Source organism: Macrobrachium nipponense, chromosome 1 (genome assembly GCF_015104395.2).
Source record: "Macrobrachium nipponense isolate FS-2020 chromosome 1, ASM1510439v2, whole genome shotgun sequence".
In the NCBI taxonomy this organism is placed as follows: Eukaryota; Metazoa; Arthropoda; class Malacostraca; order Decapoda; family Palaemonidae; genus Macrobrachium; species Macrobrachium nipponense.
The window spans coordinates 95,985,703-96,009,629 of record NC_087200.1 but is presented as its reverse complement, the minus strand read 5'-3'; the positions used below and the strand labels follow the sequence as shown (position 1 = coordinate 96,009,629).

Below are 23,927 nucleotides of genomic sequence, written 5' to 3'. Positions count from 1 at the left end.
GTTCCAGGATTGCAATATGGCTTTATAAACGTACGTAACATACGTAGGCATAATTACAGGTTGTCGATATATGTAGCTATACACTCTATATTTGAATATCCGCCATACAAGAATCCGTCCTTGATTGCAATTCTCTCTTCTTCCAAAATCATATCCTATTGACTTGTTTTTCCTTCCCGTAGACTCATCACCACCATACGCTCTCTTAGATAAATTACGTGACTTTTGAGAAGACTACAGCGATATCAATTCGATATGTGAGATAACAAAAACACTAAATTAAGATAAGATACCACGTTAGCCTTGGTGTGCTGTAAACTTCATTCGAGAAACAGTTGATTTCCGTGTGGGCCACACCACTCTTCTGGAGGATCTCTAAGCGTATTCACGTTGCACGGCCTGTTTTTCCTTTCCTTCCGATCCCGCACGCATTGAGGCGTTCCTTTTTGTGCTCACAAGTATTGGTGGTCCTGTTGAGAGGGCAATTTGTTCTGAAAAAGTGTGAGTGGAATATTGCGAACAGCCAGTCATTGTTATCAGTCTGTTGTGATTCATTCAGTTGGTGTCCTCACCATGGAGGGTTCGTGATAAAGAAAAAGAAGAAAAACTATCGAGGTGTCCGTTGCATTTATCTGCATCCGTTTAGTTCACTACTTTTGCAAGCTGGCTTAACGAAGTGAATATGCAAATGAAAACAAAATTTCAATAATCAATAAAGACAAGAAGCCTTCCATTAAACTGAGAGGATAAAGATGAAGAAGCACTTGTGTCCTTATGCTGGTGAGGAAGCTCTATCTACGTTTCAGCTTTCATACGTCATTTCCGTTGAAAAGAGCACAAAGCCGAAGAAATTATCAAAATAGTGAACTTCCGTTCAGATTGTCATATCAGAGGGAAGCAGCTTTAGATGTGTATTCCGTCTGGCTGGGTTTTGTTTTGTGATTTTCAGCACCATTGGAATTTAACTGAAAAAACATTCATTTCTTCTAGTAGCGTTGGTAAGTAGGCCAATATTAAGTTGCCATAATGGGTTTTGTTACGCCACGCTTATTTTGCCGACAAAGTAGTCCTAGAGGAGAACTAGAGAAATAGGAAACAAGGTACGAAGAGTAACTTTGATAACCATAAAAAGGAATATAATGTTTATTTCACTCAATCTGCTCATTTGTTTCATATGTTATCTGCTATTGTATCTATGATTTTTCAGCAGCTGACCAGCATTGAAATTTAACTGAAATATTAATTTGTTCTAGTTCCGTTGGTAAGTAGGCCTATGTTACCGTACTTGAGGTTTGTTCCATCACGCTTACTTTGTTGATAAATTGTTCCTTTAAGAGAAACAGAGAAATAAGAATCACGGTACGGAATGTAAAATGTGACAACCTTAAAAAGGAATATGTAATATATATTTCACTCTGTCAGCTCATTGTTTCATAAGTTATTTTTACTGAATAGGTTGTCAATGGGTACGCGCGCACACACACGCACCTGTATAAATATTATATATATATATATATATATATATATATATATATATATATATATATATGGGCATGACATTTATCTGTATTTATATATATTCATAACGTTCCATATTTTCGTGATTCACTTACACGAACACACACACTCTCATATATAATATATAATATCATATTATATATATATTGATATATATATATATATATATATATGTGTGTGTGTGTGTGTGTGTAAGTGAATCACGAAAATGTGGAACGTGATGAATATATATAAATACAGACAAATGCCATGCCCATGAAGGAAAGAGAAACAATGGAGTGGTGCTTGACTTTGTGACTTACTGTCCTTTACTTAGCGGACTGAAGAAATATAAGAATAAGATGTATAATATATATATATATATAATAATTATATATATATATAAGATATATATATATGTATAATATGCATCTACTGTGATTTTTAAACATATAATGAAATGTTTTATGTACACACACACACATATATATAATATGTATATATATATATCTATATATATTTAATATATATATATATATATATAGAATTTATATAGAAACTGCTCGTCCCTCAATATACAATGTGGGGATGTGACCTTCTGGCGCTCCTAAAATGGCCTTGTGAGGAGGGACGAAATTTGTAATAAAACAAAGATCTACGGCTGAAGGCCGATGTTACTGAAAAGGAGGTATTTACATAAACTCTGGACTCTAGATTAAATGAACTATATTTACATTTAAATTACGTGTGGGTCCAGAAATAAATATAAATGGAAGGTGGTTGGTTATAGGTCGACTGGAACACGTGGCTGGGAAATGACCAATACCCCATGGATATGAATTTGCGCAAAGTGGATTATTTAAATGCAAGCGATGTTTTCAAGGGTTCCCAATATTTCTCCCACAATCAAGCACGGTATTTATCTGCAAAGAGAGTGCATTCTAGCATCAGTACTAAGACGAGGGCACATGGGAAACATTACACACTGCTTGCTCTTAGCATTGCATTAAAGCTCTCTCAAAGAGGTATAAAATGACTGGGAGCTTTTAGCAGAAGGAATACTACATTGCTTGAATTAACTAGGGGTGTGTGTAATATCATTACTAGCATCACAAGGGAAATTAATCACAGCATTGAACCAAAATTGGAGAATGAGAAGCTGAACAAAGTTAGGGGGGGTGGGGGAAGTCATATTAGAAGGATGAAGTGAAATACAGAAAAGAGGAAAAACCATTCACTGATTGCACTAGAAATTACATCACACAGTATCTGAAACCCTTGATCTGGTTGTCTTTTCTTCTGCTGATGTTTCTGTGCACTATGGACAGTATAAGAATACTTGTGGGATCCCCAGGGGAGCAAAAAGGGTGGGGGGTGGGGAGAGTGGATTTAGCAGGTTAGGGGTGTCTGGCCTCTGAGAAAGTTCTGGGACTTCTAAGACCTCTTTTGAATATATCAGGAAGTTCTAAGAGAGAGCTGCTGTGGCCATGTCCTTTTGAAATCTCAGTCTGGAGAGGCTCCCTCACTCATTCAAGACACCTGTGGAGAGTAATTCTAGGGAGCCAATGGGAGTAGAGATGATTTAGGGAGAATGGAGGCTTTCAGTTCAGAGGGGCAACTCGAAAAAGTGTGCAATTATTTAAAGAGGGATATTACTTTTCCTTGGTTCTGGCTTAAAATTCTGAACACCTCATCATTCTAGAGGACATTTCAATCCTAGACGGATTGCAATGGACAAGACAAGCCAGAAACAAGAACAAATGATAAATTTAAATCACTGAGCCTTCCATACTCCCCTGAGTGAACTTATAATATAAAGTAAATTAAAACTCTGCGGATGTAATTGAATATTTACTTGACAGTCAGAGAATTTAAAATAATCTAATTCATGAAAAGAAGTGAATAAAGTGTGATGTGGCTAAAGAGACTAATAACTAACAATTTGCTATAGTAAAAAAAGAGAAAGAAAGTACAATTTTATTACTCTTAAACATAATGTCAAACTGGGAATGACTGTTGAAATGATCAGCAAACAATGATTATATAAATTAACTTAAGCTACAGGGCTAATAGTATACTTAATTCTATCATGTAACTTAACCTATAGGGTTAATAGTATACTTATTTCTATCATGTATGATACTGTCAGCTTATTTTTTAAGGCAACACATGCTATTAGTTGGCCCTGATGGGGCAATGTGACACGTTTGTAGGGGTGTTAATAGCCCTACGATTTCGTTAAGTAAATTTGTCTCGTGCCATGAAGACAACACATAACAGTATTAATTTCACTATAGGGAACATTAGTATAAATAAATAGGGATAGAATTTTTAAAGTAATTCTCCATAGATAGGAAATAAAATACACAAAATGTAAGTCTCAACAAAGACATTGAAAATTTCACAAAATATAGAGACTAGGAAGGAACATGAAATCAAAGACAAAATAAAACACTATAAATGAGCCAGGCCTTTTTAAGATATATCTAAAGTTATAGCAATTTTTGCTGGCTAAAATTTTCCCTAGTTGTATGGAATGCTGAGTGCCTAGAATAGGGCACTGTGCCAATTGTGACACTTTTATGATAGTAGTTCATAACGAAGTACTAATTTATAAGGCCAGAATAGCTGGCGGAAGGGGCTCTGCCTAAGCGGAGCATACAATAGAAATAAATGCCTAAAGGCGAGGATGAAGAGGAAAGGAAGCTATGGAAGAGAAGATGTAGACAGTACAAAAATAGAAAGTTACAAAAGGATAAGAAGGAAGTAAAAGCAGCAGAATCTGGCACTCTCCTCTGGATGGAGAGGGTCAGAATTCTTTATAAGAGGGTGGCACTTTGCCAGGCACTAGTGTGGAGAGACTATTGACTATTGTAAGGTTTCTGAAAACCTTTACACCCTTTTCCCTTCTTCCTTCCGGTTCGACGATGGCATGGGGGGGGGGCCTTAAAAGACAAGCCCTTTGAAGATGCCAGAGGGGCATCAGCTCTGGCTGCTGCGACAACTGGGGCACTGACACTCGTCCCCATGCCTAATGCTGCGTGGCTCGGTTCCCTGAGTTCTTCGGCCAAATAGGATTCGGCAGAGTCATTACTCCTTTGAGAGGCACAGCTCTATAGTGTGCCCTTGTTTATTGCAATGCCCACGCACAAGTTTCCGTGAAGTGATATTGGAGCACTGGGTAGACTGAGAGGTGGCAGCAGGAGTGAGAGGGAGAGCAGGGCGAATTTTCTTCTTCCAAGAATTCTACAGCGGATGGTGGGTGTTGTAAGCGTCCGGGCATCTACACCACTCCACAATAGTTTTGGGAGCCTTGTCCATCAAGTGGGTGGCAAGATCAGGGGGAGCATTGGACAGGGAGTCCTCTAATTGAAAAAGTTCTAAGACCTCCTCAACAGATGTTGCGTGGAGGCCTTCATCCACCTATGGAGTCCTGGTGTCTTCTTGGCTACTCACTTGGTCCAGGTTTGGTTAGCCTCCTTGGGCATGCTCCTCCACTTCTGCCTCCAACGGTCTGGGGTTAGCTCGTAAACCCCAAGGATTGCCTCTCAGACGAGGGCAAGATCTTTTCGCTCTTTCAGGGGGAGGGCCTCGAATGCAGTCCGTCCTTTACCAGCAAGATGCTTGCCAAGGAGGAGGGCCACTTCCTGAGGGGTTGGATTGAAGTTCTTGAACACCTTGCTTGACATGATCGAGCCAGGTCTCATGTTCACTTCATCCCAAGTCCTAATGAGGGTGCCCATGCTGTGGAGGTGAGAGTGTGAAGGAGGGGTTGCAGGGGGCGTGGCACTCAGGGTTGCCAGAGTGGCAAACTGGACTGCCATAGCCAGTTGATGTGCTCTCTCTGCAGCTTCTCTCTCTGCAACTTCCCTTCTCTCCTGGGCTTCTCTTTCTTTCTCCCTTTCGGCTGCTTGGAATTCTCTTTCAGCTGCTTCTCTTATCTCTTGTGTTTCTCTCTCCTTCTCCCTTTCGGCTGCCTGGTATGCTCTCTCTGCAGCTTCTTTCATTTTATCGTTCACCCAATTTATTAGTTTTGCGCCCTCCAGCCCCATGGCTCTTCTGGCTTCAGTGAAGGCCCTGACCTCCTCCAGTGCTGTGTTACTGGCCATCTTCTCAGCAGTAAAACTCTGGTAGTCTAGCCTGAGAATAATAGGATGGAAGGCAGTTGCAAAACTGCAAATGTCACCGGGGCTATGCGGAATACTCAACACTATACCAGGGAAATAACAAGGATCCCTATGGCTGGAATATCTGCAGAAGCAGACGAGATGACAGCCGAAAGACTGAAAATGTCCTCCATGTAGTGCAGAAATCTCATGCAAGTGACATGGGAAATAATAGTAAAACAAAATTGTAAATGCCTTGAGCAATAAGTGTAGGAATGGTAGTCTAAATAGACTGAATGAAATCCTCTCTGGTGCAGAAAACTCACACAGGCGACATGGAAATAATAGTAAAAAAATTGTAAATGCTTCATGCGAGGGATGTGGGAACTGATAGTCCAATAGACTGTAAATGAAATCCACTCCGGTGTGAAAAACTCACGTGGGAGACGTGGAAACGCAAAATTTAATGTGGTAATAAATCAAGTTAGATCCTGCTAAATAACAGCACAACTGAGCTGTAACAGTCGTGTAGATTATTACTATGTGCAGGCGGAAAACTCAACACTGATACTTAGCAAGATGGCCGTAAAATCCCTGTAAATGCAATTACTAGGGAAAAACTCTCTATCGCGAGAGTATATATAATGTTCTAAAGGGTCCACAGTAATAAAAGTGTTAAGAGTCCTTGTATATTTTTTACAACTTTACAAAAACTTTCGAATCCTTCCCTGGGTTCATCTTCAGTCCAAAAAAATGAATTTTTGTTGGGACTGAAGATGAACCCAGGGAGGGGTTCCAAAGTTTTTGTAAGTTTTAAAAATTATACACGGACTCTTAACACTTTTTATTATTGTGGACCCTTTAGAACAATACAATTACTACTGGCACATAGTGTGGCGGAAAACTCACAGCGATGAAAATTGCTGTAAAAATCTCTGTAATTTACAGCTAACTGGCATGTAGTGGGGTGGAAGACTCAACGCCGATGATGGATTTAGCCATGAATTTCTAAATGCGGAAACCTCAACGCGAGTACTGGGTTGCAATGGGATTTGTAAATGCTAGTTCAGCTGGGTTGTAGATAACATAAAAAAGGATTTTTGCCATGTATTCATGGTAAACTCAACGTCAAAAGCCGTGGTAAATGCAGTTGATAAAATAAAAATGTATATATGGGTTTTTATCGTCTTGAGGACGAAGACGAAAGGGGAATAAAAAACTATTTTTTTTACCAACGGAAATCTTCAGTTCGTCTTACCCTTTCAATGCTAAAATGCTCAGAAGTCTTAATTTACACTAGCGTCATAAACAACTTAAGGGAAGAGGAAGAACCAAAATAAAAATAATCTCACCACTGCGTAATTACCGACTCCCCAGAACTTCCGTTATCATACCCTTTTGCAACTCTATTTTCCCTCGCAAAACTAAAGACCTACCAATTCTAACACGCAAATTTAAATCCCTGGAGAATTTGGATTCCAACGGACCGGCAAGACGGAATGGAAGTGAATTGCGAGGATAATGGATTTGCACCTGGCCTTACCCCAAGGCCGCGGGAATTTAGGGAAAGGCTGGACACCAACATGTGCTCTTGAACAGCTGCCCTTATTATTTCCCTCTACACAGAATGAAAGCGCTGACCGATGATTTTTCTTGTCGCTTATTCTAATGTTGTATGAATTGACGCTAACGTTTTGCTTTTCTTTTTTGTTCAACTTATTTACTCTTTTTCTTTTTCATAAACGGGGCAATGTGATAGGACTCGATTGGACACGTTGCCAGGGATTTCTTCAGGGACACTCGTTATGTACAAAGATTTTTAATTCTTCCTATCCTGTGTAGACCTGAGAGAGAGAGAGAGAGAGAGAGAGAGAGAGAGAGAGAGAGAGAGAGAGAGAGAGAGAGAGAGAGAGAGAGAGAGAGAGATAATGCGTTCAGGCAACAATGAACAGCGCACTTATTCTCGTTAAAAGCCTAGCTGCGAAACCCCTTTATGACATGAGATACGACATTTTACATTTGCAATTCACGAAATATGGGACTGGTTTTCGTTTTGTATTTATTACATTCCCTAAATACCTAATATAAAAAAAAGAAGCTAAGGTTAAATTTCGGCATGCCCGTGGTTCTAATATCTTCCTATCGATATTCTTAATGGCACTCAGATTTTATTCATCCCTAACTAACCTAGAAATAGACAAATGCAAGAAAACAAAATATACCGTTTACCTGTGGTGGAGATTTGGGAAACCTTGTTTTGCAACTGTTCACAAATATTAAAAGGAATTCACATTTGTTTCTCTTCGTCATACCAGTTTAACAATTGCTACGAGTGGAAAAGGAAAATTACTTTTCACACGATTCTAGCAAAAGGTCACCATTTATTATAAATTGCTCGTCCCTCAGTATACAATGTGGGGATGTTGTCTTGATGTCATATATTGGAGGTGATATTCATGATATAAACTCACATGTTACAACTTAACTTTATTGTACTGAGCTGGATTACAACAACAACAACACACGCCGACATCTGGCGGTGGCATTAGGAATCATGGAACTGTTGGTAGCATTCTCAACAATACAATTATCATAATTACTGAATAATTATTAATAATATAGCATCTTTTCTTCTTTTAAAATTAAATTTATTTGGATGGATTATCACAATTTATCAGTTAGAATACTACACTGAATTTACTTTGATAGGTTACTGGTTAGGACTATAATCAGCTCTAAAAGTTGTTAACATTCAAAATATTGTACACTATAATGGATATATGGTTGTACCTGTTCAAAAATAAAATATTCATTCTTGGTATAAAATTAAACATGCCATTCAAGAATATACACACCAAATCGATACGCTTCTTAATCATAACATTTATATGACATTAAAGAAATTACGTACATCAATACATTTCATAATCAGAATACTTAGAGGGTAATTTATTTCTGGTTGACCTTATTTGTCTGTCACTTTCAACTTTATTTTCCACTTTGACAGGAGTTTCAATTTCATTACCAATAAGGTCAATAGTTACTGGTTCATTTACCTTGGGCATATGCACATCACTTGGGGTTCCTTTCAACTGAACTCTATTCCTTCTAAATAGCTTGCCTTCACTTTCAATTAGATAAGACCTTTCATCTAATCGTTCCACAACTTTTTCTTTTTCCCAGACCTTTTTGCCCAAAACATACGGTTTAAGACGTACATTATCTCCTTCATGCAAAATACTTAAATATTTAGCATATTTATCATAATAGAATTTATTTTCTTCTTTACCTTAGCCAACTCTAAATTTACATTTTGATTTTCAAGTAACTTGGATAACATTGGTAACTTGGTACGTGTTCTCCTACCTAGGCTATACTGTGATGGGCTGGCGTCTTTATCACTGGTAGGAGTATTCCTATGTTCCAAAATGGCTAGATAGGGATCTTTATTACTTTCAATAGCTTTTCTAATTAAACGTTTAATGTTTTCACTGCAGATTCGACCATGCCATTAGATTGGGCTACTTGTCCTATGCCGAAATCATAATCAGTTGCAAACTGTATGAAATTCTCATTTACAAATCAATACACAGGGCAATCCATACCTAGCAAAATGAGATTTAAGTTTTCTAATCACTGTACTGGCTAATGTGTTTTCTAGGTAGTCAATTTCCCAAAAATTGCTGAAGTAATCAACAATTATAAGATAATTATGCTTTTCAATACTCATTATATCAACTCCAACCTTTTGTCATGGCCGATCAGCAATTTCATGATTAATTAGAGTTTCCTTTTGTTGAGCACAAGGGAATTTATTACATATTTCACATGATAAGATGAATTGCTTTATATCAGAGTTCATTCCTGGCCAATAGATACATTCTCTGGCTCTCCGTAGACAGCCCTCAATTCCTATATGTGCTGAATGAACGACCTGCATTATCTTATATCCGAGGTTTAATGAAATGACTATTCTATTACTCTTAAAAATTAACCCGTCTTGAACTGAGTACTCATCCTTGGTAATACTATAGGCTTTGACTACATTAGGTATCTCATAATTTCCTTCTGGGCAACCTTTTAAGATTAATAATTTTTTAATTTGCAAAGTCTCATCCTGGTCTGTTTCATATTTAATTTCATCAAGACGCTCTTTTCTTACTGGCAAATAATCAAGCATGTTAACTTGCTCAAATTCACTTTCTTTATAATTATCTAATGGCAAATAAGATCTCGAGAGTGCATCACCCACATACATTTCCTTACCTTTTTTATGTATGATTTCAACATCGTACTGTAGAATGTTAAGCAACATTCCTTGCAGCCGCTTGGGAGCATTACACAAGGGTTTCAAAACAATACTAGCAATAGGTTTGTGATCACTCTCAACAATTACTTTACGATCATAGACATACTCATGAAATTTTCTAAGACTAAAAACAATAGCAAGTGTTCCCTTTTCAATTTGTGCATACCTTTTTTCGGTTTCTGATAAAGCACGGCTAGCAAAAGCAATTGGTTTACCCCACTGTAACAATCAATACTGAACCTAGTCCATTTTGTGAAGTGTCACGCTGTATGACAAGGTCTAAGTTAGGGTCATAGTACTACAGTATTGGAGCATTAGTGATTAGCCTTTTTGACTCAATGAAAGCTTTTTCTTGTTTTGCTGTCCAATTCCATTCGGTATTTTGATGAGTTAATTTTCTTATTGGTTCTAACACCTCAGATAAATTAGGAAGGAATTTACTTAAGTAATTAACCATACCTGTAAACTCTTAGCACCAGTTACATCAGTAGGTGGTTTCATATTCAGGATAGCTTCCACCTTTTTAGGGTCAGGCATGAGACCTTTACTTGTGATTTTATGACCTAAGAAAGCGATTTCAGATTTTCTTAATACGGCCTTAGACTTAAGTTTTATACCCTTAGCCTGGCACCTTTCCAAAAATTTGATTATCTTACTACAAGGTCTTTAACAGCTTCCTCATACGTTTCACCTACACCATAAATTAAAACATCGTCAGCAATACATACAACACCATCAAGATTCTCAAGAGTCAAGAGTAACTGTTTTTGGAAAATCTCACCACTAACATTTAAACCAAATGGTAGTCTGAGCCACCTGTAGCGACCAAAAGGGGTTTGAAAAGTGGTTAAAAAACTAGATTTTTCTTCAAGAACAATTCCATTACCCATGGGCCAAATCAAAAGATGAAAAAACCTTTGCCTTTGACAGTTGGGGTAGAATATCATCAATTACAGGGATAGGATGATGTTCCCTTTTCAGAGACTTGTTTAAAGCTTGTGGATCAATACAAATTCTTAAACTTTATTTTTCTTTTCAGCTACAACCATCAGACTCACCCAGTCAGTAGGTTGGTCAACTTTAGCTATTATTTTATGTTTTTCCATTTCATTTATTTTCTTACTACTCTGTTTTTAAGGTTAATTGGAGCTCTGCATTTAGGAATCACTACTGGTTCTGCATTTGTGCCAATGGTTAGTCTAACAACATTTTGGAATGTACCCACATTAGTATTAAATACATTGTCATGTTTATCAAGTACATCTTTAGTTGCAGAAATATTTTCATAATTAACTGTAATAAGTCCCATTTGCTCTGATGTTCTTTTACTTAATAATGGAGTGTATTTACAATCAACAGCCAAAAATTCAAGGTTATATTTCTTCCTATTCTTGCAATTTCTAATTACTAACCTGCACTTTCCCTTAGGCCTAACTGTGTCTAAAGTCCACACTTCTAGGGTAGTGTCACAAGGCTTTAAATTGACATTAGGAATTAATTATTGAGGAATTACATTTACGCTAGCGCCACGATCTACTTGAAATTTGATTACTTTACCATTAACTTCAAAATCAGCTTCAATTAGCTTATCCTTTTTACTAGACACTTTAAGCAATTATTCACATTCAGATTCATCTCAACTACTCACATCAAAGTCATTGTCATTACCTGATACATAATTTATTTTTCTACTTTTACATTTAACAGCATAATTATTATATTTACCACATTTTATACATTTCTTACCATGAGCTGGACACTTTTCCTTACACCATTCATGTTTTTCCCAACAAAATTTGCAAGAGCACAACTTATTTGTAGGAATACTGGGTCTACTGGACTTAGGCCTACCTTCATTATTTTCATGCCTAGGCCTACCATCATGGTCTGTGTCGTGTTTACTACCAGTAGTCTTCTCCCTTCTAGGCTTTTCTCTCACTTTGGCCACACTGTCATTGGTCTGGCGAGGAGTAGACTTGATGATGTCCATCTGCCTTTTGCTTGCTTGAAAGGCCACACACAAATCCAATGTCTTCTCAAGGGTAAGGTCTTCAACTTCAAATAACTTCTGACGAAGATTGTCCTCAGTGCATCCAAACACCACATGGTCCCTCAGCTGCTTGTCTCGTTGATTACCATAGTTTCAGTCCTTCATAAGAATCTTCAATCTGGTAACATAGGCTTCCAATGTTTCGTTTGTTTCCTGCATACATCTTCGAAACTTGTATCTTGCTACAAGTTCATTCTTGCGCGGAGAAAAATAAACATCCTTCAGCACATTGGCAGGATTAGGGTTACCGGTTGCTGGGACTGGAAATTCGAAAGAGTTGTAAATCTGTAAAAGTTCTTCACCTCCAATGTTTAAAAGTAGGGCCATCTTAGTCTCTTCAGGTTTATTGTCCTTCTCAGAAGCAAGTAAATAAATCTCGAACCGTTGCTTAAAAGACTTCCATTCAAGTTTGTTGTCGGCCCCTAGGCTAGCAGTGAACTTTGCTGGGGCTACAAGACCTTCCGTCGACGAAGCCATGTTTGCTGGTCAGGAGCACTCAGTATTTTAGGCTTAATACACAAAATCTAAAAGGCCTATACTGCATAATACTTGCTTTGTGAGTTCTAGATGTCGTTTTTAATCTCGCCGCTGATCACCATGTCTTGATGTCATATATTGGAGGTGATATTCATGATATAAACTCACATGTTACAACTTAACTTTATTGTACTGAGCTGGATTACAACAACAACAACACACGCCGACATCTGGCGGTGGCAGTAGGAATCATGGAACTGTTGGTACCATTCTCAACAACACAATTATCATAACTACTGAATAATTATTAATATAACAGATGTGACCTTCTGGCACTCCTAAAATGGCCTTGTGAGGAAGGACAAAGTTCATAACAAAACAAAAATCTACAGCTGAAGGTGGATGTTACTGAAAAGGAGGAATTTACATAAACTCTGGACTCTAGATTAAATTAACTATATTTCCACTTAAATTATGTGTAGGTCCAGAAATAAATGGAAGGTGGTTGATTGCAGGTCCACCAGAACACATCGCTGGGGAATGACCCACACCCTAGGTATATGAATTTGCGCAGAGCGGGTTATTTAAATGTAAGCGATGTTTTCAAGGGTTCCCAATATTTCTCCCACAATCAGCCATGGCATTTATCTGCAAAGAGAGTTTCTAGCATCAGTACTAAGGCGAGGGATGTGGAAAATGTTACACACTACTTGCTCTTAGCATTGCATATTAAAGCACACTAAAGGGGGCATAAAATGACTGGGATCTTATACAGGAAGGAATACTTCGTTGCTTGAATTAATCACAGCATTGTGGGATGAGAAGCTGAACAAAGAAAAGGGGAAAGCCGCCTTAGAAGGATGAAATGAAATAGACAATAGGCAAAAACGATTCACTGACTGCAATAGAAATTACATCTCACAGTACCAGGAAATCCTTGGTCTGGTTGTCTTCTCATCTGCTAATATTGCTGTGCACTATGGATTGTATAAGAATACTTGTGGGATCCCCAGAGGAGTAGAGGAGCAAAAGGGGGGAAGTGGAGTTAGCAGGTTAGAGGCATCTGGCCTCTGAGAGAGTTCTGGGATGTCTGAGACCTTTCTGAATTTCTGAGGAAGTTCTGAGAGAGCTGCTGTGGCCCTGTCCTTTTGAAATCTTGGCCTGGAGAGGCTCCTTCCTCATTCACGACACCTGTGGAGAGCAAATCTAGGCAGCCAATGGGAGTAGAGATGATTTAGGGAGAACGGAGGCTTTCAGTTCAGACAGGCAACTCGAAAATGTGTGCAATATTTATATTTATAGAGGGATATTACTTTTCCTTGGTTCTGGCATAAAATCCTGAACATAAAATATAGATATATAGATATATATATATATATAGGATATCTATATATATATATATAATATATATATATTACACACACACCACACCACACACACCCACACACATATATAATATTATATATATATACTAATATATATATATATAGTATATATATATATATATTATATACACACACACACACCCACATACATATATGCATAAAACTATCCAATTTTGATACATTGCACCGAACTTACTGATATATACTGCTAATGTACCATCGTGTTTAAAATTATACGTTTAGCAAAATGTTATCTCAAATTAATCGCACCAGATATGCTAGCATATTACTCTTCCTGTGAAATTTAGGCATTTTCTTCTCATGTAGACTAATGATAACAATAAGTTAAAAAAAACCTAATGATAATATTGACAGAGTTAATGATAATTTAATGGCTTTCAGTGAAGTCAGATAATCGTGAATTTACGATTCTCTCTCCATAAATGAAAAACAAACTGTACACCCAATAATACGTATGTAGCCTACTGTTGACTTTATACGGGGTGTAACACGACTTTATGAAAATATTTCAGGAAATGAAAGAAAAGGTCATTCTAAGCAGAAAATATTCTATAAACATATGCCATTTAAGGCTTCATTTATCAGCGAGGCGAATTTTTAAAACAACTGGTTTTTCTTAACGCTGCTCTCGGCCAACATGGCGTACGCGATGTCTGAGTAAGGGGGTTGTGAGAAGGGTCGATAAAGTGCATTAGGAAACTGGATTGCTAGTCTTTTAATTAGGATATTTTTCCTCACATGTTGGTGAAAAATGAAACATCACAACCCCTTCAAGTAATTTTAATGATTAGCTTGATGCATCAAGAAAGTAATGTAAATGTCATTGATTTGTTGAATCAGGAGTCAGGACTAGGCCTATGCTGAATGAGTGATGATGAAAATAATCATGATGACAAGGGAATGCAGGCAGGGAGGTTACTGCACTTTGAACATTGTCAGCATTGAATGATAACAGTTATCTTAAAAATTCACCTCACTGAAAGACGATGCCTTAAATTGCATATGTTTATAGAGCATTTTTCTGCTCAGGATGACTTTTTCTTTTATTTCGCCAAGTATTTGCATAATCTCGTGTTGCACCCTGTATATGTATGAAAAAGTAGGAAGAAATGCGACTTATACATTCTCTGTACAGATTAATTCTTAAAAGATGAAGTCACGATGGACACCTGACTTCCGGGAAGTACTGAATGGTGATGTCAGGCACTTGTCTGGACATGTAATTAATTAACTACACATGGTCTCAAAAATTACTACAAAATAACTAAATAAATAAAGTGAATCTGTAACTAAATCCGGATTGATTCTGTAATTAATCTAACCAGCTACTCCCTGACCCCTATAGGAGTTCAGTAAAATTCTGTTTTTTGAACACAGATCACTGGAAATCAACTAACAGTCTCCCCAGGTGAAGTGCTCATGTGCAATTAATCTGTCTAAACGGTCCAGTTGCAATGTTTTCACAGTGAAAGCAATTCCCAGTTTGTCATAAGCAAACCTAGGTTGTCTCTCCAAATAATAACGACTGTAAAATTCTACCACTCATATTCTTCCCGTTTTGTGTTCCACAAATTTCCACGCATCTCATATTTTACCCCTCATCGTTCTCATTTAAGTAGATCTAAGCCTTCCAGCTTATCTGGTGGTCTAGGACTTTTTCGCGTTTTTTTTTTGGGGGGGGGGGGGTGGCAGAGGACATTTTGGCATATGTATTTTTTGGCAGAGGACATTTTGGAGTACGTTTTTTGGCAGAGGACATTTTGAAATATGTTTTTTAGCAGATGACATTTTAGCATATGTTTTTTGGCAGAGGACATTTTGCCATATGTTTTTAGGTAGAGGGACATTTTGGTGTGTATTTTTTAGCAGAGGACATTTTGGCATGTTTTTTGGCAGAGAACATTCAATGGAATTTCCAAACTGTAAATCATAATTTTTAATTTAATGCAAATTTATGAGCTATGCCTCGCAGGTATTCCAGTGGTTCTCTTGCTCTATTATTAGGCACTATTCTCCTTATTCTTTCATCTGCATTTAAATATTTTTTCAGCTTGTGTTGTGGGGAATGACCAACTATCAATTGCTCGTAGTATGTATCCCTTGCTTTCAGCACTCGTTTAATGTGGAATGGCAATCATCTAATGGTCGTCTAGTTTAACAGCTAAATAACCAAAAATTTTCTATCATTAGAAAGGCTGCTTTTACATTTTGTTTTTGTATGCAATGACAGTCATTGAACTGCTGTTTTTTTTAAAAAGCTAAACAACTTAAAATTAGATAGAGAGGTGGTTAGATAGATATACCTTTAAACTGCAGGTTATTGATATGTGGCAAATAAAGTAATATGCCAAAATGTCCTATGCCAAAAAACATACGCCAAAACGTCCACACCAAAAAGACCACGCCAGAAAGTCACATTCCGATTATCTGGTGCTCACAGAAGCTCAGCTGACACTGCCACATTCGATTCTTCCACGGGCTGTGCCAAGGACATGTCAAGATATCTACCTTTTATTTTTGTCTCATCCATGTACGGAACTTTTGTAATATCCTTCATGGTATCATTTCTATTTAATTTCTAACTCTCGTCTACCATCTAACTCTTACTATCCTTCTTAGTTTTATTTTCGTATGGTAATAATATTTTGGTTATGGTTTCAGTTTCATGAAGAACTATGATTCATTTCTTTATAGCAATGCAGACTGTACTAGACTAATGAATAATCTGACCTTCATATGTAATTTCAGTGTGCTTGCTTTCTAATTCTCATTAAGTTATTTATTGTTTGACTTGCTATTTTTAATCTTTCACTAAATTCCAACTCAAGAGAACCAGTCTTGGATATCATTGTTCCTAAATATCCGAAAGATTCAAGCTCATCAATACTGTCTCAATTTAATGTTATTTCATCTAGAAGTTTTGTGTTTAGTCTTAAACTTATTTCAAGCCCCATCTCTCTAGATATATGGTGCATTCTATTAGGCAAGCTTGGTAGAACTTGTGGTGTTTTCCCAATTAATACATTATCGTCAAATTCTAACTCTGTCCGGCTTCTACTATTAAGGTCTAGGTTCCTGGTACAATGGATATAGATACCTAATTGTATAAAGAATAAAGCCTTGATCAATAAGACAAAATCCTTAAAAATAAAAGAAGGCTGAGGACCTGTTTCAGAGTGAAGAATGATTATGCAAACTCTGAGGGTTTGCTTAATCAATTATATTTACATAAACAAATTAAAGTAATTGACTATGGGTTTAAGGGGGACGTCAGAGCCTCATAACACAGATAATAAAAATTAAATAATCCTTGTAATAGATGAATAGGTGGGTGACTGGAGGTGGCCAGACACGTGGTACGATGGAAACATGGCGGGGGTCGGCGGGTGGGGATATGAGAGCAACACGAGGTGAGACTCCAGTTTCCACAGCAACACACAATAGCACATCTGTAATGAATAGTGTTCTACATGAGCAAGGGTGCGATGCACAGTTGATCTTGGATTGGGGCTATCTTAAGTAAAGCACTGAATACCTGATCTCACTAGCATAAATCTTGTTAATAATCACTTAAGGGTGTATTTTTTGTAATGAGTGATTAAGAAAAGGGGGGAAGTTATGTTACTGGTCACTTAGAGTAAAGGAAAAATGACTTGAACAGTTATGTCACTTCCCCATACAGTACTTTTAATGGATGCTTATAGCAATGGAATTATTTTACAGTACAAGAGAACACAATGCGGGTAACTCAACAGGGGATTACAGAACTCGCTCGAGAAAATGAAAGGAAATAAGTCGAATAGAGATTGACTGACTGCTTAACCTTGTCACTTCACACTGTATCTTACTCAAAGATGTGGGCAGTCTTCCTCAGGGCGCTGTGGCGGAATCAAGCTAAAAAAACAAGCTGCAGAATTCCCCACATATACCTAATCAGTCCAGCTGCCCAACTCACCCCAGTCACACTTTCTATTTTACACTTCAGAATACAGCAGGACAATTGAACCATACCTACAAAAAACAAAACAAAAACAACACAAAACATACGTACTTACCAACACTCCAGATACTCCGGCCTTTGCTGTGCTGTCTGCTGTCGAGGTCGCAGAGATACCAACCACAACCCACAACCAAAATAACACAACAACAAAAAAGGAACACAACAACATAACTGGAACACACCCAACAACCCAACACCAAAAGACCACAACTCAACAACAAACAAGAATCACAACCACAACCTAACAACACAGCAAACAACCAAGGAACACAACCACAACTTCACACAACAACAAAAACTCAACATCACAACAAAAGACCAATGTACAAACAATTACCAACAAAAAAAACAACACAAAAAAGCAACATACACACCCACTAACAACACCAACAACAACCCTCAACTACAACAACTCACATATAATAACAGGAACTCACATACAACAAACTCACATATAATAACAGGAACTCACATACAACTCAACAAAGACCTCACAGCACAACAACTCTTAAGCAACAATATCAACTGACAAAACAACAAGCAAAACACAACTTAGCTGACTTTCAATTCCTCCAACAAACTGCTGTCCAAACTTCTTATCAACACCAGCTCTCACCAAAGACTGACTCAAAAAAAAAAAAAAAAAACTCAGAACTCTGATCTCTACCAGCAGACAACCCAGCCAGAACTCACTAACAGCCAATACAGTCGTTAACTATCCATACAGCAATTACACCCTCTCTCTCTCACACACACACAGACGTTGTCAAATGGAACTCTATAACTCCTCCATAGTGCCGATGGGAAACAGTCGTCAGGCACGAATACAATATAGCACAAAGGCTTGCAACACCGTTTAGTGAAGGAAAAGGGGAACGGGGTTAGCCCAGGTGCGGAGAGTATGGTCTCACTGGTGGTGGGAATTCGTCTAAGACAGTTCTTCCATGTGTGCGCCCTTTTATCCGTTCAGAGAAAGTTTGTCAGGATGTGGACAGAGGGCAGGGTTGTCGTTCCTTCCTTCTGTGATCTGCGACCCTTGTGGCAGGCGAACATGTGATTTCCATGTAGCCAATTCAGCACGGCGACAGTTAATCTTCCTCTTGGTCAGGTGTGTCTTCGATTTTGATATCTGGAAGGGCAAGGAGAGTGCAGTCAAGGTGGAAAAGAGGTAATTCAGAGTTAATCCTTCAAATAGGAACGGTGTGAGTGTTTGAGAGGCGACTGGAACTGTAATGAGTGATGATTAATTGTTTAATTTACGTTATTTTGAAGTGGAGATGGCTCAAATCCCTTACAGCTCCCCATTCCGGAAGGTATTCTAACCTTAGAACGGTTTGGAATGACTAAAATAGCCATCTACAATTGTAAATAGCTCACTTCCACACCGGTTAAGTGATATAATAACATAAAATTCAAGCAAGGTAAAACTCTGCTGAAGGTTAAACCTTAATAAAATCAACATTTACTTTTTACTTTATTCGGAGGAACCTAGAATTATATTCCTATCAGGAATTGACGAACCAATAAAATTTGATATGACTAAAATAAATGTGAACTAAAATATTCGTTGAAAAAGCATATTATTTATCCGTCACTAAACAGATCAGTAACATACAAGTAACAATATTGGCAAATAACTAGGAGCCATAACTTATAATTTATACTAAACCTTGAAATACAGGGTTAATATGGTTAACTAAATTCTATCATGCATTATACTGCTAGCTTTAATGTAAGACAAAAACGCGCTGTTGGTTAGACCTGAACGGGGGCCCCGTACAACGCATTTGTGGATGGTTATTGGACCCACAAGTTCGTAGGATAACGGCCCTGTGCCATTATGGCGATACATGTGATAAATATTACCTTATGGAAATGATTAAATCTGATACACAGTACATGATATACAAAATCACACGAAAAATATACAGACTAGGGAGGAATATTTAATCGAAACAAGTAAATAAAAAATGAATAAGTTATAAAGTAGCCATGTTTTAAACAATATTGCCTTAGTAGGCTAGTTATAGCATTCAGACTGGCATTTACATATTCCTAATCCTATTTGAATTAAGTACCTAGAATATGGCACTGTGCCAGATGTGGCACGGTTTATGATAAGCCTATTGGCTTTAAGGGGCATATAATTCAGAACTGCTTATGCCTCTGGAGTATTTTTTAAAGTTAACCAACTGATATGGCAAGAATCTTGGGCAAGTGTGACTGCATAAACAAAGCATAAGACGAAAGAAGATGCCTAAAAGGGCGAAAAATGAGAGGAAAAGAAAACTATAACAGGGAAGATATATAAGAGTACAAGTGGAAACAGTTACAAAAATGAGAAGAATGAAGTAATAGGTGGAGAACTTGGCATCCTCTTCTGGATGGAGAGTGGCACAGGTATAGGTGACCGACTCAAGCACGGGTTGTGAGGACACACCCTTGGGTGAGCCTCGCCTGCGGTCATGAGGGTCTGGGGGGATTCCTACTGGAATTTTCTTGCCTTCTCTCACCGCCAGTGGTAATGGAGCCAACCAGGGGTGAAAGGTGACCCGGACTGGGATCTCCAAGAAGGAGACCTGGGATTGTCTACATTTAAGAGGAGACATAAAATCCTGTTCCAGCAGGAATGAAAGCTGCTACTGCCATAGTACATATTTTAGAGCGGTGAGGTCGTGTGACACTCAACCAGACGGTACAAAATTTTTTTTAATACAATTGAGGCTCTCAATTGTGACGAGCTGATGCCGATCAATCCTAGCTCCTCTCGGATTATAGACCTTTGTGCACCAGATTCATCAAAGGCCGTGACGTGATGAGAAAGATATATTATATATAGAATATAATATATATATATATATATATATATATATATTATATCATATATATATATATATAGAATATATATCATATATATATATTATTAGATATATTATATAAATATATATAAATATATATAGATATATATATATATATCTATATATATATATATATACAATGAAGGCAGGGGAATCACACCCACAGGTCAAGAAACTCATATTTATTAGGTTGCAACGTTTCGAAGCCAACCAGCAGGACTCAATTTCAAGCTACAAAGTAACAATACCTAATTAGTGCAATACAATTAAGTTACAATATTAAAGTACACCATATATGGTACAATAAAACAATCACAGTTAAAAATACGAATAAGGAATAACCAAATAACGTTTTTGTTTTTAATGGGTGCTCTCACTCGCAAATTGATGGTATGGCTATGGCCTCTCCTCTTGGACCCACAATGTAGAAATAGTGAAGCAGCCAAACCCTGATTTTCAAGCAGACCTGGCAAAAATACCCCTCAATCAGGTTTTGTTTGAGTTTGGTAGAAAAAGTTCCATAGAATCAGAAACTGAATGATACCCAGCTGGCATCTTTGGGCATTTTGAGAAATTTAACATGGCATCCAAGATGGCTGCTGCATAAATCCAAAAGCTATGAATCTCTCATTTCTGTATTTTTTTGGCCTATTTTATAATATGATTAATCAGTTCTATGGTTTTCAAGGTCAAGGAAGCCAATTTTAATGGGAAATAAAGTGTAAACCTTCAACTTATTGAGTTGTTCATATTCAGTATAAAACTCAAATGTTACATTGGTTGCAAAAAAAAAAAAAAAAATCATGATAAAGAATCCAAACACATGCTAAATGTTTGGTCACTTTATCAGAAACTGATATCAGAAGTGATGCCACAGAGCATTAATAAATGATTTCAAGCGAGAAAGTCTTCATTATCGTTATCCCTTTCGTCGTCAGTGTCAGCTGCTTCATCTTCAGAATCCTGGAAAGCTGCATTGATAGGATTGTAACAGTTGAGACTGGAGTTGATATTGCACTTGCAAAAGGTGCTGCATGCAATATCACTTTTGCAACACACACACCTCCTTGTGGAACATCCATCTGTTGACGACTGGCAGTTGCAGCAGAGTAGGTTCAGCAGACTCTCAGAAGCAGCCAATGTGTCAGGTGGAAGTGGTACTGGAAGAAGGATTTGACTGTCGTGGTTTGGTTTCCACCCAAAGTCCGAGGAGCCAAAGCTGGAAGATCAGATTACAATGCTGCTTTCCATAGGCATGCTTGGTAATGGGCTCTCTTGACATGCAAACTAAATGCCCTTGAGCTGGGTGGAAAGGTTGCGAGTATGAATTTTTGAGATTTGCCTCTGGCCATTTTGTGTTGCCACACGCTATAGCGAACCTCCGACATGGTGCCAGTTTCCTTGCTGCCATAGCACTTGGCAATGAATGCAACAGCATGTGTTTCCAAATCTTCTTCATATTGTTCATTGCCTCCAAGCAAAGGAGTATGGTGTCCTTATTTGAGGATTTTTAACGCTTTGACTTTTCCAATTCTATACAGTGTACTGATGGTATCACAAACAGTCAGAGCGTGGAGAGGAAGTAAATACTTGGCTGTTTCTGCATATTTATAGTATTCCTCATGGGATGTGTTGGAACTAGGAAAATTTTGCAGTGGAGACCTTCAGATAAAACAAAGTGGACCAACAGGACAAAAACATCCGTATTGTCACAAATGAAATGGATCGTTTTCTGGGTTTGTCTGGCAATTGATTGATTGATTGCGTCTATTAAACCTGGAGTCACAACATCTAGGTAACTGACACCAAAATAGATTAAATAGAAAAAATTAAATTTTAAATAAATTTCATATAAAAATATCTATAAATATATGTATATAAAAATTTTGTTCATATATATAAGTTCTTACATAGACAATCTATGTATAATTTAAATTTGCTTGAGGAGGCCCGCCTCCCCCATAAATTTATATAACTGCTCTATATTACAATCCTTTCCAAGGATTGTAGCTAAGATAAAATTACCCACTCTGTCACTACCCCAAGACAGGAACCTGTCTCAAATTCCCGAATCTGCGACATTCAATCAGCCAATGTTTCACAGTCAATGGCACAGTACAGTTCTCACAAAACGGAGGATTTTCACGAGACATCAAGAACCCATGGGTGAGTCTTGTATGTCCAATTCTCAATCTGCACAACATCGTTTCTTTTCTCCTTGGCATATATGGATATGACCAAGGAGACACTGATGACGTGATACTGTGCATTTTTTGAATAGTTAAAATATCCTCCCACTGGGACTGCCAACATTTTTAATTCTCTGACCTACTAGAGGATATAAATCCTGATATGGTAGTAGGCATCTTGTGAGTTCTGGGGAGTTGACTGCCGACTTTGCAAGTTGGTCAGCTTTATCATTCCCAGCCACCCCAACATGGGAAGGCACCCAACAGAACTTTATTTCTTTCCCTCTTCTTTTCAGTGAAAGCAGCCATTCCAATATATCTAAAATCAGAGGGTTTAAAAGGTTAAAAGATTCCAGCAACTGAAGAACACTTCTTGAGTCACAATATATAATAAAATTATTTTCATTCCGAATAAAAACTTCCTTTATAGCCTTTAAAACAGCATATAATTCTGCCGTAAAAATTGATGCAACAGGTGATAACCTGCCACTTCTCTCTAAATCAGGGAAGGCTACTCCAAAGCCGACGCCAGCATCTGACTTTGAGCCATCCGTGAAAACTGCAGTGGAGTTATCATGTCGTAAGGAGTGTTCTAAAATTATTGACTACATGGCCTCACTGGACAATTCTGTCTTGGTAAAATTAAAATATCTACAGAATTTTACCTCTGGGAAGTTCCAGGGGGACTAACTGAATATTTTGCTGGTAAAATCTCGATCCTTGGTATATTTAATTCACGGACAATGACATTTACTCTAAAATCGAATGGATGAGGTTGCTTGGGGTGATTTTCATAAAACTGCCAGTGCCTTTCCTTTCTCATACAAATGCTGGTTAAAGACTTAGGTAGCCTCTGGAATCTATACCAGCTCCGAACCAGCAGACACTTGTAATGAAGATCCAGTGGCACCTCATCAGCATCTACAAGCATGCTCTCGGTGGGAGATGATTTAAATGTTCCTTTACACAACCGTATTCCTCCATGATGAATTGAATTGAGCATTGTGGACTACATGGTTGGCAATAATGACACCT

At 37.7% G+C, this 23,927-nt stretch overlaps 1 protein-coding gene across 2 annotated transcripts in view; it reads left to right on the top strand.

Annotated features, from left to right (window-relative positions):
- Positions 1-285: 285 nt before the first annotated feature.
- LOC135219496 (uncharacterized) overlaps positions 286-23,927 on the top strand; it is a 63,409-nt gene continuing 39,767 nt past the window's right edge. Inside the window, exon 1 of one of the 2 annotated variants that reach the window (XM_064256307.1) lies at positions 286-998. In XM_064256307.1, the coding sequence (XP_064112377.1) occupies positions 908-998 (91 nt within the window). In that variant the 5' untranslated portion in view covers positions 286-907. The remainder of the gene's footprint in view (positions 999-23,927) is intronic. The other variant, XM_064256308.1, reaches the window with a different exon arrangement.